The sequence below is a fragment of the Telopea speciosissima genome, chromosome 5 (genome assembly GCF_018873765.1).
Source record: "Telopea speciosissima isolate NSW1024214 ecotype Mountain lineage chromosome 5, Tspe_v1, whole genome shotgun sequence".
In the NCBI taxonomy this organism is placed as follows: domain Eukaryota; kingdom Viridiplantae; phylum Streptophyta; class Magnoliopsida; order Proteales; family Proteaceae; genus Telopea; species Telopea speciosissima.
Window position 1 is genome coordinate 66,442,071 of NC_057920.1, and position 26,478 is coordinate 66,468,548.

A 26,478-nucleotide genomic window follows, 5' to 3' on the forward strand; every position below is an offset into this window, starting at 1 on the left:
TGGTAGGACCATTGTTTACACTGACTTAATTTTCTGGACAAACAACCGATCACCCAATAAGTTGAAATCAAACAAAATGAACCAGAGAATAAAAGAACTACAAATCTTAAAAATTATTGGACAAAAAGTGGAAGCTATAGAAGTTAATTGGCTGAATTCTTGAAGTTTTGAACAAGGAAGAACAATATTAAATCACAAATATTTGTTAGAAAGAAGAATATAAACTGAATGAAGAGGGAAACAATCGATTTAGTGGAAATAGAAGCTAAGTGAAGAAGCGAAAAATCGATTTAATGAAAATGGGAACTGAATGAAGAAGGGGACAGAAATAGAAATTGAATGAAGACAAAAGAGGGAAATGCACAGAGAGGAACCTAGAGTACCCTTATATCCAGAAGTCCAATCGAGTTGTCCGTAATCGCCCCGTCTGCAAACTGAGTTCGAAGACTCTTCCATGGCCAGGCAGCACTGATCTATTACCTCTTCCTTCAGTGCATGCGACTGGTCCTTCACCAGCAACTCCCATTAGGGAGAAGATTCCGGTGAGATTCAAAACAGTGGCAGCGACATTCGGCGAGGTTGGTTCAAAACTTCAAGAATCCAGCCAATTAACTTCTATAGCTTCCACTTTTTGTCCAATAATTTTTAAGATTTGTAGTTCTTTTATTATCTGCTCGTGGAGGTGCTCCCTTGCCTCTTGGCAGTGGTGGTCGTGGTGGTGCTGGAGGCAGAAGAAGAAGAAGAGAAGAAACGAAGAGAAGGGTTTTGTTGGGAGTAAAGAGGGCAGTTTGGGTATTACAATTTAGTAAGGGTAAAATGGGGTTTTTGAAAATTTGGACATGTCCACGTCATCAGATAATGGAGTTTTCTAACAATAGGGTACGGTTGATAGCAAGTTTAAAAAGCAGGGGAGGGGAAAGTCGTTTTTCAAAACTTAGGGACTGGGTTGATATTAGGGAAAGTTAGAGGGGAGGGGATGATATTTTCCCAAAAAAAAATGGGCTGATGTTCTCTGCAGTCTAGGCTCCGCTCCGCCCAGACATGTGGGCTAGGTATTTTTGCCAATCAGGGGCCGGGGTGAGGCGGGGCGATCATTTTGCCCACCTCCATATGTCTGGCATAGCCCTCACCCCCCTGACACTGAGAACATTTTGCCAAAAGAAATGATAATAGTTTTCCTTCAGTTGTGGATAAAAAAGAATCTCCTCATCAATGGTGATTTGACCTTGTGATTGAATTCCTGTATCATCATAACACTCTCAACCCTATTATACAAAATCCAAAACACCCCTCCCTAGCTCAATCACATGTAGTGAGATTTTCTCATTCACCATGGGTGTAGGGAAAAACAGCAATATATCAAATATTTCTCAAATTTTATGAGCATTAGATGCACTATACACATTTGATGGTGGGGCATTTGATTGAATTTAACAAGGAAATTAACAAATAACCAGTTTAGGTATCCCCTATCCATTTATTATCTTAAACCAAAAAGGAAAAAAGAAAATCCATCACTTGGTTAGCTAGATCAGTTAAGGTGTCAATTTGGAGTCGAATATCGATATCAAAATCGACTTTATCAAAGAAGAATCAGTATGGTCTTGGTATATATTGAAAAATGGAATTTTTTTTCGATTCGATATAGTATCGATTTCAAAGACAAAATCATTTGGTATATACCAAATTATGTGTTTTTGAATCGAACCAAAGCTATATTTGTTTACGTATCTAATAATATAACGTTATGTGTAAAGAGTAAGGACAACTTACCAAAAAAAAGTGTGAAGACATAACGGCAAAAAACTACTACCCATTCTAAGTTCTTATTCTTAATTTCTCTATAGCTCGAGTTGTGACTTGTGCGTCGCCGTCCTTCTGCTTCATACTTCTCCAATCTCCTCTTCAAGGCTCAAGACAACAAGACCTCATTATGAATAAGAAAATGTATTTGATATCGAATAAAAAACCGTATTTGATATTAAATAAAAACCAAATCGATATCATACCAAGTCGATACAATATCGGTATGGAAATGCAATTTGTATTCGGTATAGTATAGTTTAAGTATCAACTTTTTGTCTTTTGTAGCAAACTAAAACCGTACCAAATTCCCGATACCACACCAACGGACACCCTTAAGTTCAGCCTTTCAGAGTTTTAGGTTGTGTTTAGAATAATGCATTTTAAAATAGATTCTAGATTCAAAATATACTCCGAATTGTGAAAATTTAGCTTAAACACAAAAAAATCTATTTCAAAAATGCGTATCAAACACAGCCTTAAATCACAAAAAAAATATAGGGTTGAAAGAAGTCTATCTATCATACGGTTGAGATGGCCGTATGACCCACTAAATGAAGTGTAACAATAGCGGGCGTCATACACATTCACTACACCAAATATTGAACCTTTCGTTACTACAAGGGTTGATTGCACAAAAAATGCATAAAAAATCTGTTAAAACGGTTGACCAACCTACTTTTAAGGGACCACTTCTACTACAGATCTAATCTTCACAATAGAGACGAACTTAACAAAATAAAACACTTTTAAATCTTTAATGGCTTCGTTACAGAGATCGATGACGAGAAGAGACAAAGTCCATTTGATCTTCGATAGATTTGATATTAATGGTGACGGAGGCCTCAACCGGGACGAGATGGGTGCCCTCGTCATCGCCGTCAACCCAAACGTCAACTTCAGCTGCGAACAGATCTCCGCCATTCTTGATGAAGTTTTCCGAACTTATTCGGATTTCATCGAAAATCCTTTAACAGGTCTCTCCTTCGATGGCCTTCTTCGTACCTACGATGATGGCGCCGGCGACGTTGATAGGGATTTCTCAGCCCTTTTTTCTTCCTCTCAGGTCAGTTTCATAACCCAATTGGAAGCTCCTTCTTGTTCCTCTTCGTGTTCGATGATTGGTTTAGCCGATAAGTCGAGGATAACCCAGAGAATCCCAAACCTTAGGGTTGCACCTGCTTGGGCTAAGTCGCCTAACCATGGTGTCGACTATGATAATACATGGAAGCTTGTTGAGGATATGGAGATAGTTATTAGAAGGAGAATTAAGGCTTGTGCTCATGGTCACAATAAGAATAAATATTCAAACTTCAGTGATGGGTTTTCGGATATTGGGTGGTCGACGGATTTTAGTGTAGAATTTGATGATAAGAGGTTCTTTTGGGATGAGAATTGTGCAGATTTCAGAACACTTTTGAAGGAAGTGAGGGAGATTCGTGTTGCCATTGATCGGAATTTGCCAAGGGAAGAAGCTTTTGATCGGCATATGGCGGTTGGACGAACTCTGTTTGATTATAAGATTCTTACAGAGGCTCTTCATAGCTTCCAACGCGCGGCGGATTTGAGCCCAATTGATGTTCGGCCCCAATTCAGGTTAGGCAATTGTTTATGCTTGTTAGGGAGGTTGAATGAGGCTAAGGTTAGTTATATGTTGGGTTTGGAGTTGGCAGAGACTAATTCGAACAGATGGTTGGGACTGTTGCCACAGATACACGTGAATTTGGGGATTGTTTTGGAAGGAGAAGGGATGTTGCTCAGTGCATGTGAGCATTATCGTGAGGCCGCAATTCTGTGTCCAACACATTATCGGGCTTTGAAGCTCTTAGGGAGTGCATTGCTTGGAGTAGGGGAGTATAAGGCAGCAGAGAAGGCATTGGAGGAGGCAGTGTTCTTGAACCCAGAATTCCCAGATGCCCATTGTGATCTTGGGACGGTTCTTCATGCAGTGGGGGAGGATGAGAAGGCAATTTTGGAGTTTCAAAGAGCCATTGATCTAAATCCCAGCCATTTGGATGCATTGTACAACCTTGGTTGCTTGTTTCAGGACTTGGGTCGGTTTCAGAGGGCTGCAGAGATGTATGGGAGAGTTCTGGGAATTCAGCCAAACCATTGGCGAGCCCAGGTGAACCGAGCAGTCTCACTATTGGGAGGAGGAAAAGCTACGGATGCGAAGAAAGCGTTGAGAGAGGCCCTCAAGATGACAAACAGGGTTGAGTTATATGATGCAATGGCACATATGAAGCAGTTGCAGAAGAAAAATCAAGGTGGCCGCTTGAGTACATTCGCTAAGAAAAATGAGGGTTTGGCAGATGGAGTGGAGGTGATTGTCGAGGAAGCATCCAAATTCAAAAGGGCAAATGAGAAAACCACAAGTAGGGAGTGTCTTGCTGATACTCTTCACATCAGGGACTTCCAAAGGATCACTAGACTTCATCGATGTGATGTTTCTTTTCTGAAAAAGGAGATAGGTGGATCTGAAGAATCTGTTTCACATTCAGAGAGTGAAGAGCCAGAGAAGTCAATAAGGAAGGCAACATTAGAGGTGATTTTGAGGAAGTTACTTCACTTTCTAAAACCAGAAACTTTTCAAGGAGCAGTTAAAGCAGTTGACCAGCAAATTTTGTCAGTCTTGGATGCTACCAGTTCTGGGAGAGTGGACTTGGGCATGTTCTATGCTGTCATTGCTCCCATCTGTGCTGGGGAACCAGGGAAACGCAAGCGTGCCGCCTTTGATGCTCTGTTATGGCGCTCGAGGAAGGAGGGTCAAGGTGTAATAGGAAAGGTTGATGCATTAATCTACATGAGGTACTTGAGACTCATTTATTTCCCTTCTCAAGGATATAGTGACCAATTGGTAGCCCATGTAGAAGAGGAGAACAAAATGATTTCATTCCCTGAATTCCTCCAAATATTTGATGATGACAGAAGGGGCTTTGGCATCTTGAGCACTTTGGTGAAACTTGAAACCTATGGCAGGATCCGTCATGGTGGTCATTCTTGTCAAGCATGTCGGTACCCAATTATTGGGCCCAGATTTAAAGAAATGACTTCTCACTTCAACCTCTGTATGACTTGTTATAGTCATGGCAATGTTCCCTCTAACATTAAGCAAGAACAGTACAGATTTAAAGAGTACTGAAGTGAGGCTGAAGTAGTGAAAGATAAGCTGAAGCTATTTCCTCACTGGTTCCTTTCATTTTTATCAAATAGGTTGTAATGTACCTCTCAGGTTCATTTCACTTGTCTAAGAAGACAGGGTCATAAGTAGCCATCTTTGTTTATAATTTTTGAATTGGATCTTGTGGAAGTCTACACAATTCCTTAGACGGCATAATGAACTATTAGAATTCTCCTTTTACTTTTTGTAAAAAAGTCATAGATCAGATTTATTTTGATAAAGTATATAATTGTGTATTTTGATGTTTTGGTTGAAATGGAAAAATTGTATACCATTGAAGTAAGAAAAATGTTCCACAATTGTTAACTATTAAACTTTGCAATTGTTTTTAACTGTTTGATATTGAATGATGAGCAGCTTTTATCTCTGTTATATGTAAATGGTCATGCTTGATAAAAGATGATAGCGTCTCCCCTTTTGCTGCAACTCAATTGATAAAGTTCTTATCTGGAACTCCCTTGAATCATCATTTGGTTTTCTCCCTTTAAAGCTATAGCTTCCAGAGAGCTTATTTTTGGTAAACATTTTCTAATCATGTCTACAGTGTTTCTAACACCCTATTTAAGGGGCTTTTGCTTCAGCTAATCATCCCTATTTAGGGTGTTATGCCATGTCCTCCTATAGTATCATTCCCTAAATCTCTTCATGTTCTAGTAACTAAGTAAATGATGCCGTATTTTCTGGGATGTCTTTAGCTATGAACAACTTTAATTATCATAAGGAAATATAGATTTGGTGTTTTTTTTGTCCATTACCTTGATAGAGCCTGCTGAGCTCTTGACTGGAAGTTTAAGATCCTATTGTTATCTTTAGGTGAAGTGGTTTGTTTAAATTCACTACTCTATCATATATTAATATTCCTTTTTTTCTATCATACTTTGCATTTTCTTATATTCAAGTTCATAATTAACAACTATGCTGAATTATGAGCATGGTGTCAAACATGATTGGCAATTTATTGTATTTTATTTTTTCTTGATAAATCAAACATAACTAGAATTTTTGCTTTAGTGCTGCATATGCCCCCCCTAAAGGAAACCACAAGATATGTATTTTGGCACTTGGGGTAGTCCTAGATGTGAAATAGGAAGAGAACTGATTTGATCAACAACTCACTTCACTAAATTACCCATATTAGAAACATTGCTGAAACCAAATATTTCATTTGTACAAAGTTGAAGTGCTGGCCCCAAACTTCGTAGAACCACCTTAGAATTTGCCTTGGATAAGAAAGTTGACAGTGAGAAAGTTTGCAGAGAAAAAGTAAATGAAGGCATCATCTCTCAACTGTAAATAGGATTCAAGTCTTTATTACCCATTTCAAATCCCAGGTCTCCCTCCACCATATTGATTAACTTGATTAGCCCTTCCTTGTGAATAGGAATAAGAGGAGCATAAAAGATCCCTTCATAATACTCCACATGAACTTCTATAGAAATAAGTTGGCACTCTGATGATCAGAATGGAGATGGAAGCTGACTCAATGACCTACCTCCTTCATCAAGATGAAAGGGGCGCATTGATAGGAAATGCTTGAATAGCATCCTCTGCGAGAACTCCCTTTGAAATTGTTCCTGGTTTTCTGTAAAATGACCTTAATACCAATCTGAGCCTTTATCAGGTTATGTATCCTCGAGTTCACAGGATAAGTATGATCTAATAGTATATGTTAGTGCAGATGATGTTAAATCCGTGCCCAAAACCCGGTTTGAAACGCGATTTGACCACCGGTCTGGTTTAAACCTTTTGTGTAGAACCAAGAGTGGAGTACGCTCGTGAATCGTGGGTCATAACACTCAAGCCATCACACGAGATTGTCGAGCGAAGCGGGGAAGTCCTCGAGGAAAGATCCACCGTCGAGAAAGGGGGAAAATCGTCCACGAAAGCATATTCTTGGAATTCCCTTATGATAGGGATCCAGGGGGCCCGCACCTGAATCGCCCTTATCCACTTAGCGATGATTGGGAGTAAGTCACTATCCGAATAATTCATGCCTATGCATGACCATTAATAAGCATAAGAACTAGAATGGGCTTGGGCTTAGGAGCTTAGTCTCTTTCTAATTGTAACTAGAACTTAGGACATGGGCCATGGGCCATGGGCCCAAGTGGATCCAATGGCCCAATGACTTAAACTAGACCTTGGGCTTATACCTAACCAAATAAGCTCCTAAACAAATGGACCTAAGGACTTGAGACTAACCAAACAAGACCTAATGCCTAGATGGGTTATTAAAGACCCAAAACTACTATTCACCTCACATTTCAATCCTAAATCGTGGAGAGGAGAGGAGAAAAAGAAAGAAGAAGAAAGAGAAGAAGAAAGAAGAAGAAGAAAGAAGAAGAAAGAAGAAGAGGAAGAAGGAAGGAGAAGGGAGAAGTATGGTGGAGCACAAGCTATCATCATCAACCCTTGGTGAGTCCTCTCTCTCTCTCTCTCTCTCTCTCTCTCTCTCTCTCTCTCTCCATCTCTCTTTCCCTAATTCTATTCCTAGGGTTTGAATTGGTTGAGCACACCTTGAGTGCTCCATCTACTCAATTAGAAGAGCCATTAATGGCAAATCCTTGATGTTTAACTATGAAGCACCTAACCCTACCTTAAGCCCATTCACCCTTCTCCATTTATGAACCCTAAGTTGGGGATTTACCTCCATTTATGGGTTTTACCAACCCTCATGGAAGACCGTAGATGTGTGGGTTTGAGGGGTGTTAAATAACATTGATTAAAGACCCTTTCAAAACCCCAATACCCAAACCCATGAGTTTTCTTTCCATATGTATTTTAATGGAAGAAAACCTAATCGATCATGGGGTTTACAAACCCATGTTGGGTGTATGCTATGGCACCTTGGTTGGAGTTGTTCTCATGGCCAAAGAGACCCCTAAAACCCCTAAGAATACCCCATTTTAGCCCAAGACTTTGGGGCTGCAAAACCATTCTCGGAATGGTATGAACAAGAAGCTGGCACATGGACAGGCACATGCAAGTGCCTGTCCCGAGAAAGTAGATCTGCGGTGGAAGTCCGAGAGGGACAGGCACATGGGACAGGCACATGCAAGTGCCGGTCCCGAGAAAGATCTGCGTGGGAGGTCCGAGAGGGACAGGCACATGGACAGCACATGCAAGTGCCGTCCCCGAGAACCTAGATCTGGTGGGAAAGTCCGAGAGGGACAGGCACATGGACAGGCACATGGACGGAGCACATGATATAGCCTCATTGTATGTGCCGGTCCCCTATTTTAGCCTTGTTTGATAACTTATGGGGCCCAACTCTTCTAGCCCTAAGGCACTAATCTCTCCCACGTTGTACACTCTCTTTAGGTTGGTCGGACCCGGGGCGTATTAGTACGTGGGGCAGTGTACTTGGCATCGAACGCCGATTTGAAGAGCTCTGCATCGCGATTGACGAGAATCAAGGTGAGTGAGTTAAGCAAACGTCTTAATTTATGGAATGTTTGTGTGTCGTGTCTTGCGAATGTCATTCATGCATGTGTGCTTATAATATTTAATTATTAGTAAGATATAGGCGATATAAATGTTTAGATGTTGATAGGACTTTACATTCTTGTCTTGCGATATTATTTATTTTTCGCACTATGGTGCGAATGGTGTTGGATTTAGTTATGGGACTCGGTGCCGGTTGGTGCTGGACCGGGGATTCCATAATATGGACTCACCTCATGGCATGTAGATCTAGGGCTTGAAGCGGGATCCAAGTGCCGGTGGGTCTTGGGCTTGAGATTACCGTACTTGAAATTGCATTAGAATTGTCCATTGCATTAGGTGGAAACGGGATGGTGACCAGACCGACTACCTTCGGTATTCACATCTCGTACTTGTATACGCTTATGGGCTAGAGGGGCGAGAGGATAGCCGGCCCGACCGTATTTCGGTATCTATGGACTCGGCCTCCGGCTTATGCACATGCGTACCTCACTCATACAATAGGTGAATGCTGGCTAGGATAAATGTTTACCCAAGACTATGACCCTTACCGACGGGGTTAGGTGTCGGTCAAATCCGTGGGTTCCGACCGTTATTCGGGTATACCCACCCGGGAAGTTCGGCGCCAACCGTATTTTGGGCCGAACGCCAGACGGGATTTGACTTGGGGGTTTGCGTATATCTCTTGGTGGAGACCGGCAACAAGAGGCTTCAGCGCGACTCGGGTTGGTCATCGCCGTATACCATCCGTTTATGGTACCGATGTCGGGGATGCTACCTAAGGTGTTGCTATAGTACTATACCGACTTAGTTGTGTGTTAGGTGGATAACAATAAAACTATACATCATCATTCATTCATGTAGCATGATTGTAAATTGTATGTGATGTACGGTCTACCTTGGTGGTATGGGACACCTTGGTATCCGTCCATCATGTATGGTTTGCGATCAACCCCATTCATTATTATTATTGTGTATGTTTGTGTGGCTTAGCCACTCATTGGGCTCGATTGGAGCTCACTCCTCGAGAAAACATATTTTTAGTTGATGCGGTACATTCGAGCGGTGGCGCAGTACGAGACTCCCGAGGCTGGTTACGTTGATTGGTGGGCTCCGTAGATCGTGGAGCATGGACCCAGTGTTCTTGCGATATGTGTTCCTTGGCGGATAGTGACTTATGGCGGTGGCCATCTTTTGATGCACTTGATTATTCATTTTGAATTATAGGTGTATTCTTTTGATTCCTTTCATGATAGATGTATTATTTATATAGTAGGTAATACATAAGTCCCGATTAGAACGAATTGTACTTGAAGGGGTAAACTTGAATAGATAATATTTTATATGCTATCACCTAGCTTCGCTAACTCGATGTTATTAATATTAATCCTTTCCTTTTACCTATTATCCGTCGTTGTGAATGAGTTAGTCTTGGATCTGCATCGTGATTCCGGTGGTTGGAGAGCGTAGTTGTATGCTCCGGTTGCATTTCCCGTGGTTCGGGGATGGGGTGTGACGACTTGGTATCGGGCGTGATGCTCTACCTCATGGACTAACTCGGTGTTCACACGACCCGATTTACTCTAAATTAGGGTTAAATATTAAAAGCCTTAACCATAAACAAGAATCAAGTACAACAACGGAGAATATATAAATTTTTGCGATGAACAATGCTTTGATAATACAAATAAAGGTAGGAGACTTCTATAGAACATAAACCAGTTTAGAAATGAAGAAAAGATGAGAAACTACATACTAAACCCTAGGAGTTACAAAAAAAAAGAAAAAGAAAAAGGATATATACTAAGGTTTATGAGGGTAAAGCCATGGACAATGATGTAAAATATAATGATAACTGGATTAGCCTAACCATAAAGAGCTATTGTATATATTAGGAAAATTTATACATTATAGGATTCTTGTTGCATAAGCCCAACGACTTCAAGATACACCAATACCAATAAAAAATTGGGGCCCTTGGTCTATAAAAATAAATAAATAAATAAATAAAAAAATAAAAAATAAAAAAATAAAAAAAAAAGAAGAAAAATTGTGGTTAGGAACATTACGAATAACATTTTGAATAGTGAATCATACCATAAGCGGTATAGGAACGGAAGAAGCTTACACATTGAGATGGATTAGCAAATAGCTAATTTATACAAAAGAAAAGCTCACCCGAGCCTTTTCACAAACACCTCAAACTCATCACCGGGCATTCGTTGCTACGACGCAACAAGCGGGGGCATATGTCCAAGACTTGCTCGTCGATAAGAAGCATGTATGTGCCAAACCCGCAGCCATCGGTCCCATGCAACCCCAGGGAGTGTATTCAACATGCCCGAGATGAGGCGTAGTCATCATCAGCGCAATGATGATGTACCTTATGTCTATACCTATCACCTGTGCACGCATTATTGATTTTAGAGTTTACGACTCAATTTAGTCACCCACGGTCGTTAGTTGTAATTCCAACTTCGCGTAAGCTAGTCCGTCGGTGAGAGACTTTCCGCAGGACTTGTTACGTAAGCTAATGATTAGGGAAATTATCTTTCATTTTTCTCGTGGCCTTAGTGACTAGCCCGGGCTTTCTTTGGGAACCACCTAGAAATTTTGAGTATTGGTCCTAAGTACCCTTAGGTAAGCCTATGGCCCCACATGTCTCTCGGGAGAGCCATTTTTAGGACTTGGTGGTAAATCTACCGGGAATGCGGGATTGGCTTGGTGTATGGGCCTGATACGTTCAGGGACCTTGTCAAGAGGGAAACCCAAGATTTGTGTCTAGATTCGAAGGGACGGTGAAAAATATATATATATATATATATATATATATATATATAGGCACGTAGTTGAATCTCGATATGTCTATACACCCACGAACCGATGGATATCTAGAAAGGATAATTTAGGACGGATGCTAGGACGTATGGATTATATCATGTAGTTGGAAGAGAATGATAGATCTAGCAATTTAAGTTGATGAACGAGATTATATCGGGTGTTAGTGTAGCCAAGTGCCAAGAACTAAAAGGAACTGGAATCGAAGGATTCGACAAAACTTTGCTCAACAATAGATATGAGTGGAGTAATGGGTCCCCTGAATGTCCCCTCCGTTATTGGGAGTGAATAGTAGGGATTCCATCAATATTCCAATTCATTCTAAAGTCGAGTTAGGTAGTGGAGGATCGGAAGTGAAAGTCCTCATAGGAAACGACCGGAGTAAGCAAAGTAGTACACCTTGTGTCATTCAACCCAAAATTTTTGGAGTACAGAATCGGATAGTATATGGAAATAGTTGCATCTCTCTATTTCTAGAAGTATAAGCTCGAGTTTGATTTTCACTGGGTCCTTATATACACTGACTTTATATTAACTAAATCGGAATTGATTTATACCATTGTGTAAGGTGGATACTATTAGAGGACAAATCAATACAACTTAGGTTAAGCTAAATAACTAAGCAGTCTGGAGCGGAAGTTGAGCACGTTTTAACCCCTCTATCCGCACTATCCAATACCATTTAAGCAAAGCCAATCGGTGGCGATGCACTTAGTAGGAAATCACAAACCCTTCCTTGCCGCACTTTAGATCAATGAGCAAACTTATAGAGGAAGCCAAAAGAATGGGGTTGGAAGTGTTAATTGATGATGCTACTATGTTATTTTTGCCCTGATACAACCCTCATTGGCGAGAGAAGATTAAGGAAGTCCAACCTACCGATGCGGAGTAATCTCATTGATTAAAGGGGCATCTTGTTAATGAGAAGGCGAAGTGCGGTCAAGTATCCTCACCTATGCGAGATACCTAGGTACGTCTCAATTTCGAGGACGAAATTCTTATAAGGTGGGGAGGATGTTAAATCCGTGCCCAAAACCCGGTTTGAAACGCGATTTGACCACCGGTCTGGTTTAAACCTTTTGTGTAGAACCAAGAGTGGAGTACGCTCGTGAATGTGGGTCATAACACTCAAGCCATCACACGAGATTGTCGCACACGAAGCGGGGAAGTCCTCGAGGAAAGATCCACCGTCGAGAGAAAGGGGGAAAATCGTCCACGAAAGCATATTCTTGGAATTCCCTTATGATAGGGATCCGGGGCCCGCACCGAATCGCCCTTATCCACTTAGCGATGATTGGGAGTAAGTCACTATCCGAATAATTCATGCCTATGCATGACCATTAATAAGCATAAGAACTAGAATGGGCTTGGGCTTAGGAGCTTAGTCTCTTTCTAATTGTAACTAGAACTTAGGACATGGGCCATGGGCCATGGGCCCAAGTGGATCCAATGGCCCAATGACTTAAACTAGACCTTGGGCTTATACCTAACCAAATAAGCTCCTAAACAAATGGACCTAAGGACTTGAGACTAACCAAACAAGACCTAATGCCTAGATGGGTTATTAAAGACCCAAAACTACTATTCACCTCACATTTCAATCCTAAATCGTGGAGAGGAGAGGAGAAAAAGAAAGAAGAAGAAAGAGAAGAAGAAAGAAGAAGAAGAAAGAAGAAGAAAGAAGAAGAGGAAGAAGGAAGGAGAAGGGAGAAGTATGGTGGAGCACAAGCTATCATCATCAACCCTTGGTGAGTCTCTCTCTCTCTCTCTCTCTCTCTCTCTCTCTCTCTCTCTCCATCTCTCTTTCCCTAATTCTATTACCTAGGGTTTGAATTGGTTGAGCACACCTTGAGTGCTCCATCTACTCAATTAGAAGAGTCATTAATGGCAAATCCTTGATGTTTAACTATGAAGCACCTAACCCTACCTTAAGCCCATTCACCCTTCTCCATTTATGAACCCTAAGTTGGGGATTTACCTCCATTTATGGGTTTTACCAACCCTCATGGAAGACCGTAGATGTGTGGGTTTGAGGGGTGTTAAATAACATTGATTAAAGACCCTTTCAAAACCCCAATACCCAAACCCATGAGTTTTCTTTCCATATGTATTTTAATGGAAGAAAACCTAATCGATCATGGGGTTTACAAACCCATGTTGGGTGTATGCTATGGCACCTTGGTTGGAGTTGTTCTCATGGCCAAAGAGACCCCTAAAACCCCTAAGAATACCCCATTTTAGCCCAAGACTTTGGGGCTGCAAAACCATTCTCGAATGGTATGAGCACAAGAAGATCGGCACATGGACAGCACATGCAAGTGCCTGTCCCGAGAAAGTAGATCTGCCCGGTGGGAAGTCCGAGAGGGACAGCACATGGACAGGCACATGCAAGTGCAGTCCCGAGAAAGATCTCGGTGGGAGGTCCGAGAGGGACAGCACATGGACAGGCACATGCAAGTGCCCGTCCCCGAGAACCTAGATCTCGCCGGTGGGAAAGTCCGAGAGGGACAGGCACATGGACAGCACATGGACAGCACATGATATAGCCTTCTCTGTATGTGCCGGCCCCTATTTTAGCCTTGTTTGATAACTTATGGGGCCCAACTCTTCTAGCCCTAAGGCACTAATCTCTCCCCACGTTGTACACTCTCTTTAGGTTTGACCGGCTCGGGGCGTATTAGTACGTGGGACAAGGTACTTGGCATCGAACGCCGATTTGAAGAGCTCTGCATCGACGATTGTGAGAATCAAGGTGAGTGAGTTAAGCAAACGCCTTAATTTATGGAATGTTTGTGTGTCGTGTCTTGCGAATGTCATTCATGCATGTGTGCTATAATATTTAATTATTAGTAAGATATAGGGCGATATAAATGTTTAGATGTTGATAGGACTTTACATTCTTGTCTTGCGATATTATTTATTTTTCTGCACTATGGTGCGAATGGTGTTGGATTTAGTTATGGGACTCGGGTGCCGGTTGGTGCTGGACCGGGATTCCATAATATGGACTCACTCATGGCATGTAGATCTAGGGCTTGAAGCGGGATCCAAGTGCGGTGGGTGTCGGGCTTGAGATTACCGTACTTGAAATTGCATTAGAATTGTCCATTGCATTAGGTGGAAACGGGATGGTGACCGACCGACTACCTTCGGTATTCACATCTCGTACTTGTATACGCTTATGGGCTAGAGGGGCGAGAGGATAGCCGGCCGACCGTATTTCGGTATCTATGGACTCGGCCTCGGCTTATGCACATGCGTACCTCACTCATACAATAGGTGAATGCTGGCTAGGATAAATGTTTACCCGCACTACATGACCCTTACCGAGAGGGGTTAGGTGTCGGTCAAATCCGTGGGTTCCGACCGTTATTCGGGTATACCCACCGGGAAGTTCGGCGCCAACCGTATTTTGGGCCGAACGCCAGACGGGATTTGACTTGGGGTTTGCGTATATCTCTTGGTGGAGACCGGACAGAGAGGCTCGGAGCGACTCGGGTTGGTCATCGCCGGTATACCATCCGTTTATGGTACCGATGTCGGGATGCTACCTAAGGTGTTGCTATAGTACTATACCCGACTTAGTTGTGTGTTAGGTGGATAACAATAAAACTATACATCATCATTCATTCATGTAGCATGATTGTAAATTGTATGTGATGTACGGTCTACCTTGGTGGTATGGGACACCTTGGTATCCGTCCATCATGTATGGTTTGCAATCAACCCCATTCATTATTATTATTGTGTATGTTTGTGTGGCTTAGCCACTCATTGGGCTCGATTGGAGCTCACTCCTCGAGAAAACATATTTTTAGTTGATGCGGTACATTCGAGCAGAGTGGCTGCAGTACGAGACTCCCGAGGCTGGTTACGTTGATTGGTGGGCTCCGTAGATCGTGGAGCATGGACAGAGTGTTGTCGCGATATGTGTTCCTTGGCGGGATAGTGACTTATGGCGGTGGCCATCTTTTGATGCACTTGATTATTCATTTTGAATTATAGGTGTATTCTTTTGATTCCTTTCATGATAGATGTATTATTTATATAGTAGGTAATACATAAGTCCCGATTAGAACGAATTGTACTTGAAGGGGTAAACTTGAATAGATAATATTTTATATGCTATCACCTAGCTTCTGCTAACTCGATGTTATTAATATTAATCCTTTCCTTTTTACCTATTATCCGTCGTTGTGAATGAGTTAGTCTTGGGTATCGCATCGTGATTCTCGGTGGTTGGAGAGCGTAGTTGTATGCTCGGTTGCATTTCCCGTGGTTCGGGGATGGGGGTGACATGATGGAAGTCTAGCATACAAATCAATCTGGGTAACAGATAAAAGGTCTGGGAAACCTTAAGATACTCTCATAAGATAAAATTGAGCCGGTTACCCCAATTTTTTCCCAAGAAAATCACATGATTGATTTAAATTTAGTGCACATACACCTTTCAATTGTTCCTACCCCCACCCCTTCCCTAGGAAAGAATAATATGTTGCGACAAAACTTTCATCGTCTTCTTCATTCTCTGCTTATTTTGTTTTCTTAATATTTCAAGTTGTTCCAGACCCCCACACTTCCCTGGGAAAGAATGATATTTTAGAACAAAACTTTCATCTTCTTCCTCATGCACAATTGTTCTCAATTATTCATCTGTTTTCTGTTTTTTGTGATATTGAACATGGATGAAGATAATCACCATGCCCAAGGGGTTTTCTACAAAGTTTTTCTGAAGGGTTATTAGTTGTTGAAAGAAATAATGACTATGATCCATGAGTTTCAAGGGATGCTTATGTTGATTGGTAAAGTAACTTCACATTTATCTCTCAAATCTTGACAGTATATACTGGAATATTACAATCCTCTCAATTTAATTATTAGGTTCAAAAGGCGGTATTGGATATATCTTTCGGGATCATAAGGGGTGGCAACAGAAGGCCATTTCAGTTCCCTTTTGCCTCAGCTCAGTTGCTCAAGGAGAGGCCTTAGCTATTCACCATGCGTTATCTCAGGCCCTTGAATCTGGGTACAACCGACTTCAAATTGAATCGAATAGCAAGGAGGTCATCTCCTACATTCTTGAACCACACCGGATCCTACTACTAAATGTAGCAGCTATTATTGATGATGTGGAACGTCTCATTTCATTGTATTCCACGGGCTCTGAATGTTGTAACAGATGCTCTGGCTCAGAAGGCTCTGTCTATCATGTGTGTGACAGATTGGTAATGTTCCATTTCGTGGCTTCATGACCATTGTTTGTCTGAAGCTACAGGATGTTCACATGGCTCTTTTATTCAGTAAGTCCCTTTCTTACCCAAAAAAAAGGTCTAATTATTAGTTCCCACTAAGGATTGTCAAAAGCCTTTGCCTCCATAATGGGAGTTGTTCTTGATAATATTGCCTAAGCAACTTAAGGATTTTTTGTCAAGCAAATGTAAATTTAGATCGGGATTAATTGCTAATGAACTTACAAGTTTGTACACTACAGTGGGAGTTGTTCTTGATAAGATTACGTCATAAACTTAAGGAGTTTTTTCTTAAGCAAAAGAAAATTTTAGATGGGAGTTTTAATTTCTAATAAGCACATTGGTTCTAGACTACAGTGTTTAGCTCATAAGATGGTTTGTTAAGTTGGAATATGAAAAGCATATGACCATGTCAATTAAGAATTTTTGCAACATATGATGAGAATATTCACTTTGGAGACAAGTACTTAAAATTGCTAGGGTCATGCATGTATTCAACTATTCATCTAGATTCTCTCTATTGATTGATGGAGTTCCAAGGGCATAACTTGGATCCCCTATTCCAATTCTCAATCATCTTGGCTAATGAAGCTTTTAGAAAAATGATGTTAAATGACTAGCAAGGGCATAGTTGTCAAGGTGTCGCCTTGCGTCCAGTACCCCTCCAACGCCTTGGGTCACCTAGACGCTATGACAACTGTTGGTGCGGGGGATTAGTTGAAGGTAATTCTGTTCCTAATCATATTAGCCAGTTATTTCTTTGTTTACAATTTGCAGACAAAATGCTATGAAGCTTGTCAACTGAGGTGGTTGAATACTCATTCTGAAGTTTTTGGTGGTGTTTCAAGTTTGAAATTAAACTACTGATTAAGCAAGCTTATTGCCATTGGAGAGGTTCCAAACGTAAAAGAGTACAAGTAATGAGCTTTGCCTTCTATTCATTTGGGATTTCCTGTCAAAAGGTGTCAAGAAAATGAAAAGTAAACTGGAATCTAGAAATGGGGCTAACCAGTCAAAAAGACATATCACTCTTGAAAAAAGCTCCAACTTTATCAATTTATTTCATTTTAACAGAGGTTTCTCTTCTAAAATGTGATTAGAAGAAAATGTTGGGATCAAGAATTCTTCATTTTACAATCTTTAGCAAATTGTAAACTAAAGGAGAAACAATTAATTCAGTCCTAACTCCTAACTCTAAGATTTATTGCAACAACCCCCAGTCTCCTACCCAAAGGATACAAAGATTGCATGCCATATCTCTCCCCTACAGACATTCTTCATGAAGGCCAGGAAGACCCTCTGCCAAGTTTGTCTAGTTGGTATAATTTCCAAAACACATTCTCATAAGAAAATGAGTAATTTGGGGCAAACATTAATTTTCCATAATCTACGCCAAGGTTTCACCAAAAGATTTCAGCAAGCTCAAAGAAGCTTGTTTTGCTATTAGTCTCCCATTTTCGGATCGTCTCCAGGGAGCCCAGCGCCCAGGGCACGCCCGGGGGCACCAGCCCAACGACTGGATGCATCCTGGGCTCCCTGGAGATGAGCTAAATTACCCATTTTTTGCTATTTTACAGACCATGCAATTTTGATTCAAAAAATAGTAGAAAAACAGACCATGCAATCTTGATCTCATTCAAAATGATGCTTCCAAAAGGTAGAATCATCTCTGGCTTTTCAATGATCTGTTTCACCTCAATCTTATAGGTTTTCCGATACCCCCAAGATCTGAAGTGCAGCTTTCAAATAGGACTATGAGCAGGCCCGACAGTCATTGCTCTCATGCTAGTAAACCATTTCTGATAATAGGGCAAAACTGCATTCATTGATAAGCTGGTTGCACCATTTGAACATGTAGTCAAATATTCAATCATCATTATAACATGTTTCTTGCCCACGAGGTGTTGCACGATGACTCAAGGTGGCCTCATTGATACGACCCACAATGGCACTGTTTCAAAAATCGGTCAAATCAGTCGTGACTGATCCCAATTTTGGACAATCCAACCCAGATGATTAGTAGGGTTTTCTCACCAGATTGCTATGTTTTCAGATCAGAGGGGTCAATTCTAGGCTACATCCTGATTATTGTCATTGTCTTGCGTATTTTCGAGTACACTTGCAGCATGATTTACTTTCATTATTGAAAGAAGAAAAATGCAAAATACTAAAAGGGCAAAAAAAAAGTAAGATTACAAATAATTTGACACCTTAAAGTGTGACAAAATGAATTTTTATCCTCTTCTGTTACAGCACTGTGCCGTACTGCATCGTGCGGCGGCTGCAAGGGCCATGTGCACTATGTGGGGCCCGCTGTACCACATGGCCTCTACAGTGCCGCACGATGCAATACAGAACCGTGCTGTAACAGGAGAGGATAATGATTCTCACAAAATCCTTTATTTAAAAACCTGTCAAAAAATTTCGTACTTTGTCTATGATAAAACTAGGACCAAATACACACTCTTCTTGGATCAGCCTCTGCACCTTTACAACCAATCAATGAACTACATACAGTTATAGTGTTGAATATACAACAGACTTTCAAAATCTCCAAGTTTCTTTTGCTTTGAGTATAGTTGAATCCTAATGGTCCAAATATAAACTACATAAAGAACCTGGTGTACAAAAAAATGAATCTCAATGACAAATGCTAATATGCTGTTTTGATTCTTGACATCAAGAGGAAAGAGTACCAGAAGCACATTTTCCAGGATGTAGCCTTTAAATGAAATATGTTTATGCTAATTCATTCACCTAGGAACAAGATGTTCGACAGACAAAAAATAACTCCCTACTATTGCAAATGATGCAAGTCCACTGCAGGCCATCCGCAACCAAATCCCTCGGAACAGGTAGTTCCTATCAGAGGGGTGGATCCCTGAAGCTCTCTCAATCCAATATCCTGGCTGTTTCCATCTGAGAAGCTTTCTCTCTATCGAGACATACTGCACAACAATGAACAACTGAGTAATCAACATAGACTAGGCTTACCCATAATTGAATACTTCTTTATCTATTTTATTGTTTTTCAGGAACATAATAAGATCTTGCATGAACATTTTCAAAGAATCTAATTGATGAGCATGACCAAATTTATTCTCCATTTCCCAACAAGAAGTATAGGGATACCCCTCTGATATATGTATGATAACGTGATTTTATTGACAAGGAGAAACGTTCAAGATGCTTTACAGGAAGAGAGAACAAATAAGCTGGCTTTACATAATAGCCAAATCACCACCAACCCCCACCCCCACTCCCACTTTGATATAAATGTATTCCAGGTGAAAGTGCAAAATACTTCATAGCAGTAACCTTTTAGGAATCTAGATTCCATCACGCCCTTACCACAAATCCTTTCCATCACACCCTCAATGGCTGTCATGCGGCGATTTGGGGTTGGGACCTAAATTTTGTGGACATGTCCATATTAACAACAAACTATGGTTAAGATTTCAGACTAATACAAATTTCCAAATGTAATTGTAGGATTTTTCAAATATTTTGAAAAATCCTATGGAATTGAGCTCAACAGAAACCATTAAAAAACCAAGGGGAAAACCTAGAGAGTTGAAACTTGAGATGGACCACAAAATTCGATAGGTGGCATATCCAGGGTGTCTCCCATTTTTTTATCAGTCAGACTGCCAAATCATCAACCCATGTTGTGGGAAAGTGCAGGACATAATGGGAAAGATCCCAGGTAAGAACATGGACGAAACATGTTCCCATTTTTAAAACAAAAACATCCCCAGGTAAGAACGTGGTGAACAGGACATGATGGGAAAGATCCCAGGTAAGAACATGGACAAACATGTTCCCATTTTTAAAACAAAAACATCCCCAGATAAGAACGTGGTGGAAACATGTTCACATTTTTTAAAACCTGTAATAATAAATACAAAAATCTCATTTAAAGGTTATATTGACAAAAGATGAAGGGTAAATGTCTAATATACACCCACTTTAATTGATTTTAATCGTTAAACACAAGGAAATGCAAGTACTCCAATTTGTTACACGCATTTACAATAACTTTTAAGTTACAGAATTTTGTTATAGTTTGTGCTGTATTCAAGAAAATATTAGTTTTAGACACTTCAAGAAACCATCATTTTCCCAAAAGGAATCAGCAAATGTAGGGTAACAGAGTACATAAAGTTACAAGCATACTTCCAGTCACAGTAGAATGAAGAATCAACTAGATTACATTTGGTTCCAATGAGGCCATAACCTGGGTACTTCTGTAGGCCCTAGCAAGGACTTAAACCTTGATAGTAAGAAGGATCGGGCAGCAATCAATCCTGATCCAGATCAACTGAACCTGCCCAATCTTTCATCAATACTGTTAGGAACCACCAAGTGTTAGATGGATTGGAGTTGGCTAATCCCAATCTCTATCTGGCCGATACACCCAGTCTGATTCCAATACTTGAAACCTTGGGTCCTAGCCCCGTAACAAATGTACAGTATTTGCACATGCAGTACTTGAAAAATGACCATGATCTGAAAGTCTTTGAGGAGGAAGGTTACATACCTTGGGCACCACAGTACATTGTGATCGACTTTTGGCAGTGTCAAAGCAGTGAGAAGCAGCAGCAGCTAATGAGCCAGAAACTCCAGCTGCAAGACTAGCAGCTAAAGGAGACACAGGACCAATTTCTTCAATAGACCTAGAAAAAAAATGGGATGAAAACTAAATCCAAAGGGTGGCAAAAGTAATAAATAACAGGAAAACTAGCACCCACTTTTGAAGAACATTTGCTCCATTTCTCCGAAGATATACATGATAAACACATGCGTTCAAGCATAGACATATGTAGGCAAGAGCATAATTCAAAAATACGCCGAAATTTCGCTAATTTTGACATGTCCGAGACGAAACAGGAGACGAAACCCAGGATCAGCACTGTTTCACTGAAATTCCACTCATTTCGGTCGAAAAATGCACTGTTTCGTCGCAATTTCGGTCAATTTGGCTGTTTACCCCCCAAAATGGCCAAGCAAAACAACACAGAAAAAATACACTGTTTCGGCGAAGGTGAAATTTTGGTATTTCACTCATTTTGGTCCGACCGAAATGGCCTTACCGAAACCAGATTTTGAACTATAGGCAAGAGTGACGTATTCCAACAAATGGCATAATCTATGCATCTTTCTGAAACCATTCAAATTCGGTCGGAACCGGATAAGACCAAATAAAACCAGCTGGTTTTCATGAAAACTGATAAAAAGATAAATGCCAGTATGCCACTTCAGTCATCCATTGTTTTCCCCTTTTTTGGCTTGTGTAAGCAAAAGTGGGGTTGAACAAGTACCGGCACCTCTAGCTGTTCAGTGTTCAGTCAAGTTTTCAAAGATATGGTTCCATAGCTACCAAGGCGGCAAGGCGACCAAAGCGTTGGAGAGGGTCCAAAATCTAGGCGATACCAACAAGGTGGGCCAAGGCACTCGCCTAGGCGACCAAGGCGGACCAAGGAACCCGTACACCTAGGTGACACCTTGATAACTATGTATGGTTCAACAGCCGAGTGAATTCTAAGGTTTAGCCAATGAGTAGTTACTTAAGATTTTAACATTTAAACTTTCCAGCAATATCATGTGTACATGTACCAAATCACAACATTATAGGAAATAGTTGCATCTTGGGCAGGTTGATTTGGGATGTGGGCTAACTCATACTGTTGAAACAAAAAAGTAACCATAACACATAAATCTAAATACTCATTATGAACCTAAGCCATGTATAATTATCTAACCGAATAGACTCTTACCAGATCAGTAAGGTCCAGATGAGCTGCAAAAGCAACCCAACATTTAGTAGTTAATACTGCCAGTACATGATATTCTAGGAGAACATTCATATATCGAAGTAGGAAAATAATTTAGATGGAAAGAACTCTTTGATCTTCTAAAGCTGTATATCAAAAAACTTTCTTAGTACAAATAGATAATATAATGACTATCACATAGAGCAAGATCAACGCAAGACACAGCTGAGAGAGAGTGAAAAGAAACTGAAAGTCAACTCAAAGCAGGAAACATCATGTAATAGAGTATAAAATAAAACCTGGGTGGAGGATTCATCTCGATTGCCTTCTGCTCCAGCATTCCTATGTGCAAAAACTGCCAGCCTGAAAAGAATACACCACAAAAAATGGAATCCCTAACTACAGATGGCCGAAGACCTCTCCACAAGGCATTCCATCCTTCCAAGGAAATGATACTTAAAGGCCTCTTAACATCATAAACAGCAGGTGGTCTTCCAGAACCAGTCAGCATCCATGGGTACTCTTTCAGAGCACTCACCATATTGGGATGCTTCTTAGATAGAGGGGACAAAAGTTCAATAGTATGGTCCCATGCCTTCTTATCAAGAGTACATCCATGCATAAATCTAGCAATCACTGGCGTATTGACTTGGTTAGCTGTCACAGACGAAGAGGCTGGGAGATGCACAGCAGCAGTAACCTGTGCACGAAGTTTAAAAAGTTCAAATGGAGTGCTCATGACAGCTTCCACGGCACCAGCTGCAATGCCTGCCAAAAGGGCCTCAGAGACATGGACATAATTGTCTTCTCGTCCATCTACAAAAAGGAAAAATGCAAAATGTGGCGAAACTTAAATAGACCGTCAAGAAGACAACTCATTACATGCATTTGCTAAAGTAAAACAAAGCCCAAAACAACAAAATCAGAATATTAATACTATTTGTGTAAGTCTCTAATCTCCAGAGTAGATAGCCATCTGGGCACATGTTGACTACCTGTGCTACTACTCATAACACATAACAATATTTCATAATTTCATCACAAAAGATAAAGAAAAATTAAGAAATATGGTTCTAGTTTTACGCATGAGATGAAATGCATAAACTTTTTACAAGTAAATTAGGAAAGATGCTTGAATCAAATAAACTATAGAAAGCATCCACAAATTCCAATTCATTTTCAATAATGAAAAAGTAAAGTGATCATACCTTTATAGAAAGCTGTCAAAAGTTCATATACTCCAAATCGAGCTGCTAGCCCAGAAATCCTTCCCAGGGTGGACCATCCAAAACCATAATACAAACCTAAATATTGATCATATACAGGGTTAGCCTCAGCAAATAATAATTTATAATTAAAATAGATATGGTATGAGCATTTATCAAAGGATAGTAAAACAAATATTTGATTATAGAAATTTCTTAGCATGATAGCATAAGCTGTTGGGTCTAATTAAGTGTCTTTTTCATACTCTTCACCTCCCCCCTCCCCCCCCCCCCCACAAAAAAAAAGAATAAAAAAATTACAAAAAAAAAAATTAAAATAACCAACGAAATAAGAAAAGTGTAATAGAGGTAGCAACAGCATAGTATCCTGGCTAACCCAACCTGAACCTTCTCCTGAGCCAGATTCATCTAACCCCCTCCTGAATCCATTCATATGTGAAAGAGGCAGGGCAGAAGACAAACTGAGATGGAGTAGGTAATGAAGAATGAAGAAACTCAACAAAAATTGTAAGAGAATGGTAGGAAAAAATAAATAAATAAATGAAACACCTGCTAGATGTGGTCATGCATTTTCATAAGTGAAGGATTTCTTCGACAGAGAGACGAATGCAATAGCCCCAAAGTCCAGAGATACCAACAACCACTGACACGGGAGCTGAACAAACACTATATCAAACGGCAGATCGACAAGACGATTCCAAAGAATTGAAAATTTGCTACATGAGGCAGACCACCTCAACGGGAAAACCAAACTGCAAGAAATCTGGAAGAGGAGCCTAGAGGAAGCTAGGATGTTTGGCTCTCGTGGGGGAAGCCAATTAGGAAAGCACGCTAGGCAGCGCTGTATCCTAGAGAAAGGAAGTAAGGAGTAGTGGGTGGACATGCCTTTCGAATATTGCTCTGTTCGAACTCTTTAGTCAACTCATCACGGCCCCGGGTTAATACCAAATGAAACCTGAATCCAACCTTAAAAACAATTAGATGATACTAACCCCACCCCATTAGGAACATGTCATTTATCAAACGTGCCCCACTGTTATCCCAAATACTAAGAGGGAAGAATGAAAGAACTCAATCCAAAAGATTGTCAACTGAAAATTGTAAGCTTCTTCTTTTTCTTAAGTCATTCCAACTTTTCTATCTTTGCTTTCAAGAAAGCTTCTCCATAATTTGCAATGAGATTTATATACAAGAACCATGGCATTAATTTCAAAAAGAATGAAGCACACTAACTACATTTCTATTCAAAGAGACTTCATAAAATATAAATGTTAAAGAGAAAAATATTAAATAAAATGAATAATGTGCATGGAATCAGCTAGTTGTTAGAATCATAAGCTTGCTTTATTTAATCAACTCCACTAAAATAGGAAAGCAAAAGAATAAAGCTTCAAAGGGAGAAGTAGTAGCAGCAATTGTTAGTGTTTGTGCAGTATACCTTTGGCCATTGGAAATCAAACGTTGAAAAGAGTGTAAGCAAGGATAGTTTTTCCAATGTATTCAGGTAGGACTTCTTATCTCAGTAAAAGAACTGAATGGAAGATAGAATGTAAAAGAAATTAATAAATCAATCTCATATTGAGTAATAACCTGATGTAATTAATATGTCCCCCCTCTGAGTAAAAGTTTGAGAAACTAGACAGTACAGAATGTCCCACATATACCTATACCGCAATGTCCCATCACCAATGTACTATAAAGTGCTTTCTACCAAGTTCTTTGAAGTCTTTCATGTAAAACATCAACTATCAAATCTTCTTAGTATTCTCTTTTAGTAGTACTCTAGCTGGAAAAGATATCATTCCAAAATAATAGTAATAAAATAAAACATCTTGATTTGATTTTCGTTTAAGACACTCTTCGCAATTCTCATCAGTGAACAACCAAATATCAGCTGCTAGTAAACTCCTTCCCTAATCACGGAACCCAACTGCCTCAACTATTGGCTGTTCAATTGGAGCACATATTCATACACACACTTCAGAATAATCATGTTATTGACATCCCTAGAACATAGTAGCTGACAAACTTGTTCCAGTAGACCAACCATAACCTTGCATTTTCTACTCCAAACCTAACATTTTCTTTCTCTTTCTTCCTTGTTTTCTTTGGGCATAACTCATTTAATTTTGCTTGAATAGCACAAATGGAATTTTAAGAATATTGGTCCATTCAGCTTATCCTAGGTACTAAATTAAAGACAATTTGAATTTTGAACATTTGTTAACCAAAAACATTATGTTCCTATATATTATGAAAAACGCTTATCAGTTCATCAACCCCTAAATTGGGAAACTTTAAGGAGTTCCTTTAGTTTACGCTTCACAATCTAATCCGACATTAGTCATCAATAGTTACCATAACCAACATAATTCAACAGGATGCATGGTCACCAAAATAAAGACCATATCATCAATCAAGAGAGAGAGAGAGAGAGAGAGAGAGGTCGAAGTCACCTAAGTCCCCTGTTATTGATCGAACTCCGCCCAGAACTTGAGCTGCGACCAAAGGTTTGCCGGAACCTGCACCAACCTATGATCCACCTCAATAAGCAACATGTATGTTCTACAGTTCTGGATTGCAAAATATTGTCAAATATAAAGGAAAGGGTTAAGAAATTTTACCTGGATTAGGGTTTTAAGAGTGTCCAAAGGATGAGTGACAGCAGTCCCTAACGTTACAGAGCCAGCAGCAGCAATGGCATGGGCTGCGAACAAATGGTTCTTCAATAGATCCTCCATCACTCACACTTGTGCATAAAACCCTAGTATGCACAAGAGAGATTGGCCGATAAAACTGATTCCTGGCGCATCAAGTTCGAATGGTAATATGGTATTCAACTCCAAGCATTACACTTTTTAATTTTTTTTTTTAGTAGAATTCTCCAAGCATTACACGCACCATAGAGAATTTGGGCTTCCATTATTCCATGGCCACATCGACGCCTTGCAGGCCACAGTGCA

The 26,478-nt window shown here is 40.3% G+C and overlaps 2 protein-coding genes across 2 annotated transcripts; one reads left to right on the forward strand and one right to left on the reverse strand.

The window, feature by feature from the left end:
- The first annotated feature begins 2,585 nt into the window (after window positions 1–2,585).
- On the forward strand, window positions 2,586–4,983 carry LOC122662235 (uncharacterized TPR repeat-containing protein At2g32450-like). The gene is made up of 2 exons (XM_043857817.1): window positions 2,586–3,096; window positions 3,148–4,983. Exons 1-2 carry the CDS (start codon window positions 2,663–2,665, stop codon window positions 4,943–4,945), a joined length of 2,232 nt encoding a protein of 743 aa, XP_043713752.1. The 5' UTR covers window positions 2,586–2,662; the 3' UTR covers window positions 4,946–4,983.
- A 14,005-nt stretch (window positions 4,984–18,988) lies between these two features.
- On the reverse strand, window positions 18,989–26,356 carry LOC122662236. The gene is made up of 6 exons (XM_043857818.1): window positions 26,140–26,356; window positions 25,972–26,047; window positions 23,498–23,593; window positions 22,589–23,105; window positions 21,056–21,191; window positions 18,989–19,463 (listed from the first exon to the last, which is right to left on the reverse strand). Exons 1-6 carry the CDS (start codon window positions 26,254–26,256, stop codon window positions 19,269–19,271), a joined length of 1,137 nt encoding a protein of 378 aa, XP_043713753.1. The 5' UTR covers window positions 26,257–26,356; the 3' UTR covers window positions 18,989–19,268.
- Window positions 26,357–26,478: the final 122 nt, after the last annotated feature.